General features: G+C 41.8%; 1 protein-coding gene across 1 annotated transcript in view; it reads right to left on the bottom strand.

The window, feature by feature from the left end:
- Positions 1-976, bottom strand: part of LOC123091889 (short-chain dehydrogenase TIC 32, chloroplastic) — a 2,640-nt gene extending 1,664 nt beyond the window's left edge. Inside the window, exon 1 of the mRNA XM_044513510.1 lies at positions 427-976. Coding sequence (XP_044369445.1) covers positions 427-593 — 167 coding nt within the window. The 5' untranslated portion in view covers positions 594-976. The remainder of the gene's footprint in view (positions 1-426) is intronic.
- Positions 977-4,583: the final 3,607 nt, after the last annotated feature.

Below are 4,583 nucleotides of genomic sequence, written 5' to 3'. Positions count from 1 at the left end.
TGCAAGCTGGATAGCAAGAATGAAATATACACGAGATCGGTTACTGAAAAAATACACCAGGTCAGATTACTATTTTTGAAGAAAGGTACAACCAGTACCATAATATTCTGTCGAGGATCAAATGATGTGATGCAAGAATCATTCATATCTGCGCAAAATACTTGAGTAATACTATGACTGGCACAACAAACTACTAGTTGCAGCAGCCACTCCAACCAACATGGCATATTACTTATAGTCAAAGTTGATGTGCAAAGCCCAGAAATTAAATCCGCTCAATGTTGACTGAAACTATGAAATTGATAAGTCATCTCGCTATTGTACTATTACCTACTCATGAGGCAGGGGTTTCTCTGAATTTAATGGCTGACAGCCCCTAGCTAACTGAACCTGAATGAATGAACGAAAGGGGTAGGGCGTACGCACATGAGGATGTTCAGCGGTAGGCCCCTGTCGGCGAAGTTGGCGGCGAAGTTGCGGATGGAGGTCAGTGGGGAGAGGTCCAGCTCTATCAGGTTGAGGCTGGCGACGGGGGTCTCGGCAAGGACGACCTGGCGCACGGCCTCTGCCGCGGCGAGGTTGCGCACGGCCATGATGATGTGGGCCCCATGTGCCGCCAACACGCGTCCGTCTCGGAGGCGATGATGACTGCCGGGTCGGCGTACTCGTCGTCCTCGAAGGCGATGACCCAGACGGCCATCGCGGGTCTAGGAGCGCCGCCTCGCACTGCCTGACCTGGGGCTAGGGTGAGGGGATGGCGCTATGGTGTGCGATGGCGGCGGGGGTCGTCGATGGTGAGTGTGAGGGTGGGGCGGTGGCTGCGGGAGTGGATCCCATCTCACTGAACCGAGAGGGAGAGAGAGAGAGAGAGCGGCGACTGGGACATTAAGGGTGATGGAAGGGGGATGGCCGGGGATGGGGGAGGAGGGGCGTCGGAGGAGGGATCTGGATCGGGGAGAGGGAGGCGGCAGCACTTGATCTAGGGTTTCTTGGGAAGGAAGGGGATTGAGAGAGGAGGGAGGAGAGGTTAGTAAGAGACGCTGGATCCATAGGAGGTGGACGGCTCAGATCGAATACAGTTGGGTGATCCGTGGGCTACGTCCTAATTGGTTGGAAACACGAGCTATTAAAAATCACTCTATTTCTTAGTGCTAAAAACAGGGGGTTTGTGAAGCAGCTATCAAAATTATTTTGCAAAATGGCATCACTAAAAATTTCATTTAAGTTAGACCACATTTTATGGATGATCACCAATTTGATTGCATTTCCTATCTTTCTAGCTATTTTGTGAAACAATCAATTCGGTAAGAAGCGGGTCAAATTTAAACTACACGTGTCTTATAGTTTGCTATTTATTTTTTTCAAAAATCATTTTTAGTTACTAAAGTAGCTATTTCATCATAAACAAAGCAAGAGTTTTGCATTATTAAGCACCTAATTAAGAATGGGCATGCCTGCAAATTTGAACACATTTTCAAATCGGCATAAGAAATTCATACAAAAAAATGGAAAACCTTCGCATTGCGTCATTATATGTGACCTAGTTTCTAGAAAAAGTACCAAACTTCAACTACGACAATTGTCTTAAAGAAGTGTTCTTAGAAACGAGCTATCATGCGTGATGTTTCATAGCTTTCAAGGGAAATGGCCAATGTTATGGCTGCATTCATGGCATAGTTTGTTCAAATGATCTCATATTGTGTATGAGGATGCATCTTGGAATGGCAAATAATATTGTCTAAGAAACTTTCATTTTCTTTGGACGAAAAAATCATTTCCATTTTTCGAGTGCCCAAAATGAGTTTTTTTTATGGATCTGCCATTTATTTGTTGCAAAATTGGACCGAATCAATTTTCTAAAATATTAGGCCATATTTAATGTACAATTGAAAAAATAGTTGGGTCTCAAAAGTTTTGGTCCACCTCTCTTGAAAAAGACAAATTCCGGCCGATTTAGTAGGAAGCGGGTCAAGTTTGAACTGCAGCTGCCTCATAGTTTGCTCATGATTTTATTCCAAAAATCTTTGAGGTACATAAGTATCTATTTAATCAGAGAAACACCAAAAGTTTTCCAATATTCAACCACTAGCTAGGAACAGTCATACCCGCCGTTTTGACCGCATTTTGAAATGGGCATGAAAAATTCAAAAAATTGGAAAACCTTCGCATTGTGTCATTATATGTGACCAAATTACCAAGAAAAATAATAAACTTGTATTACGGTAATTATTTTAAAAAAAGTGTTCTCAGAAATGAACTATCATGTGTGAAGATTCATAGCTTTCAAGCCAAAATGATCAATCTTATAGCCACATTCATGGCATAGTTTGTTCAAATGATCTCATATTGTGCACATGGGTGCATCTTAGAATGGAAAACAATGTTGCCTAAGGAAGTTTTCATTTTCTTTGGACAAAAACTTCATTTTCCATTTTTCGAGTGCCCAAAATGAGTTTTTTGTGAAGGACCTACCATGTATTTGTTGCCAAATTGGACCACACCATTTTTAGAAAATATTAGGCCACATTTAATGTACAATTGACCAAATGGTTTTGTGTCAAAAGTTTTGGTCCACCTCTTGTGAAAAAGACAAATTTCCGCTGATTCAGCGAATACAACTTACCTAATGGAAACTAAATGCATGCATCGAGGGAAATCACATGATAGATACATTTCGAATGTAACGGGAAGATACAGAGGTAACCATTCATGCTCGATGGCGATAACGAATTTGGTAGACCAGTTCGTCCTTCTGCACAAGGACTACGTCTGGTTGGAGGGGTTGTGACTTAACATAGAAGATAAATTCTCTTCGTCCTATTCTCCTCGACAATTGGTTCGTCAACCAATGCCGATCAATCGTGGTAGATACTTGAGGCGATCTCCAAACCTTTACAGATTTCTTCTTCGAGGACCACAGTCACTCTTGGTCTCTGAAGAAATTGGCACCTAACCATCTAGAGAGTTTGCAGCTCTCAAGAGTAATAGGCAGAGCATACTGGAGTTAGATTCGAGTGATGTTGAACCACCATCTAATTTTTTGGCTCTAGGGATTTTCTCTTGGTGGATTTTAAATTCAAATCATTCAGGAGAGGGGGTTGCTCAACAATCTTCTCATAGTCAAATGGAGCAGCGACCGGACAAAGCCGGTGCGGGGTGCCTATTTATAGCTGCAACCTTCCCTGGTGGGAAATGACCATTTTAGACACGGGATCCAGCCAATGGCCAACCGACACATTCACAATGGTCAGATTTTTGGAGCAATGGTAACATTACTTGAGGAACAAGTAATGCTAACTCCTCGGTCAGAGACAAATCTCGCACAGCGAAGAAGATCACAGTCTCTTGCTGACAAGTATTTGCTCGGAACACAAAGAGATTTCTCTCGCAACTTTCATAGGATTTGGGTTTAGCATCAGAGAATCAAAGTTTCAAACGCTATACCCCTCTTCATAGTACGGTGGTCCTGTGACTCAATAAAAAGAAGATAAACAATGAAATAAATGCTACATCTTCACTTCGTCTTCAATCTTTTCGAACGCAATCACTTCCTTTGGATAGGCACCGAATCAGTTGCTTCATGTCAGCAATTTTTGAGGGGTCACTCTTGTAATCATACTCTTCGGTGATAACCTTCACTGCCACACAGAGGATTGTCTTTGTCATTTGAATCAAACTCCTCTTGATTCCAGGGACATGTTACTTTGTGTGCACTAGCAATCACATAAATCCCATACTATTTATGTCAATGAACTCCAAAACATAAGGAGGCAAATTATTGCACCAACAATCTCCCCCTTTTTGAACAGTTGTTGACAAAACAGATAATCATCAAAGTGAAGATAGATAAGTGACAAGTAATTTCAATAAGAGTGAATAAGTGTTACTTTGCTCGATGATGAAATAGACTCCCCCTAAAGTATGGTAGACATACTTCGTTCCTACACGGCCGCCCACCGAGCCACACCCCGAGAACCTTAAGGTATAATTTACTTAATCCATAGTCATTGGTCTAGCTGCATGTGGATTTTTTCTCTTCTGCACTCAAATCTAGGTGTTGGATCAAACAAGAAAGTAGTGGGGAAAGTTGTATAGCATGAATCTAGGACGTGGTTCAAAGAGGAAAGGAAGGGGGGAAAGTAGTACAGACTGGCTATCCAACACCTATGTTGGTTGAAAAGGGAAAACAATGAAAAATGCAGTACACACATCTGTAAGGAACTGATCTTTTTGTGGGTGGGGGACAAGGATGTAGAGTTTGAGCAGGACTAGATTTGCTACCCTCACATAGGGAAAGGTGTCTAAAGAGAACAAAAATAGGACCAACACAAATATGCTCCTTGGTTATTTGTTGCAACAGTCTGTGCATCACCCCTTTATACATTGGTAGATGCACATGGTGCTGGTGCGTCCACTATACCATACAACTCTTTAGCTATTGTTAATCTAATAACGCCGCTGGAAAATTGAAGCAGTTCCACAGTTAAAAGCAAATACATGTTTAACGAATTTTATTGTTAATATAATCTCTCTGTTAATATGAATCGATGCCATTGTTTGATAAATGCTAATGTCTTTCTTTC

The sequence above is a fragment of the Triticum aestivum genome, chromosome 4B (assembly GCF_018294505.1).
Source record: "Triticum aestivum cultivar Chinese Spring chromosome 4B, IWGSC CS RefSeq v2.1, whole genome shotgun sequence".
In the NCBI taxonomy this organism is placed as follows: Eukaryota; Viridiplantae; Streptophyta; class Magnoliopsida; order Poales; family Poaceae; genus Triticum; species Triticum aestivum.
This window is presented reverse-complemented; position numbering and strand designations above follow the sequence as displayed.